Genomic DNA, 1134 nt, shown 5'->3' with positions numbered 1-1134 from the left:
CGTTACCGCCGGACACGACGCGTGTGTCCGCAGACGAACTGCCGTTATCCGTAGTCACGCGTTTTTCGCTTCGGCGACGTTTGTATTTTAAGTTTAATAAATCGCACTGATACTGTAAACCGTGTTATTGTCTTTTAACGACTGTATCCTGACACCTCCCGTAAGCTTAATTCATAACGCTTTCAATTGTATTTATATTATTAATTTTGCATGTAATGCAGGTTAATAAAACTTAATAATTTTCGTTTTTTAGATATCTTGCAAGTGGATGCACTTTCACAGATCTTCACTATACATATAGAATTGGTATTTCAACAGCAAGCATGATAGTAAAAGAAGTATGCAATGCTATTTGGTCAGTAATGAAATCGGAATTTCTATCCACACCTTCAAAAGAAAACTGGGAAACAATCGAATTGGATTTTGAAAGAAATGCTAATTTTCCCCATTGCATAGGAGCAGTAGATGGGAAGCACATTCGGATAATTTGCCCATCTGGTAGTGGGTCCATGTATTATAACTACAAGCAATATAATTCACTGGTATTGATGGCAATAGCTGATTCAAATTACCGGTTTGTATATGTTAATATTGGAAGTTATGGGAAAGATTGCGATTTTGCTATTTTTAAGCGAAGTGAGATATGGAAATCTATTACAATGGGAACGCACCAGCTTCCAGAACCGAAAGGTCTGCCGGGTACTGATAGTCCTAATGTGCCTTATTTCTTCGTTGGAGACGAAGCCTTCGCATTACACAAACATTTATTACGGCCGTTTGGAGGATCAAACCTCTCAATAGAAAAAAAAATATTCAACTATCGCTTAAGTAGAGCGAGGCGATATATTGAATGTGCATTTGGAATTTTAAGCAATAAGTGGCGAATGGACCTAACCGACCAATAAACGTGGAACCAGATTTTGCAGTTGATATCGTCAAGGCTTGTGTTGTTCTGCATAATTTTGTGAGAGTGAGGGATGGAATATTGTTTGAAGATAGTACAACAATTACAGGGTTGGAGGATTTACCACCAGAATATTCATCTCGTGGAGGTTTATCAGCAAACAATATACGACAAACATTATGCGACTATTTTGTAAACGTTGGATCAGTCTCGTGGCAAATGTCAAAAGT

The 1134-nt window shown here is 37.8% G+C and overlaps 1 protein-coding gene across 1 annotated transcript; it reads left to right on the top strand.

Moving 5' to 3' along the window:
- The first annotated feature begins 323 nt into the window (after positions 1–323).
- LOC132932877 (uncharacterized) lies at positions 324–905 on the top strand. Its single transcript, XM_060999226.1, has one exon. The coding sequence runs from the start codon at positions 324–326 to the stop codon at positions 903–905; it is 582 nt and encodes a 193-aa protein (XP_060855209.1).
- The last annotated feature ends 229 nt before the right edge of the window (positions 906–1134 follow it).

The sequence above is a fragment of the Metopolophium dirhodum genome, chromosome 1, assembly GCF_019925205.1.
Source record: "Metopolophium dirhodum isolate CAU chromosome 1, ASM1992520v1, whole genome shotgun sequence".
Classification (NCBI taxonomy): Eukaryota; Metazoa; Arthropoda; class Insecta; order Hemiptera; family Aphididae; genus Metopolophium; species Metopolophium dirhodum.
This window is presented reverse-complemented; position numbering and strand designations above follow the sequence as displayed.

What these genes read in the sequence shown, in the direction of transcription:
- LOC132932877 (XM_060999226.1), top strand. Translation starts at nt 324, where the DNA reads ATGATAGTAAAAGAAGTATGCAATGCTATTTGGTCAGTAATGAAATCG.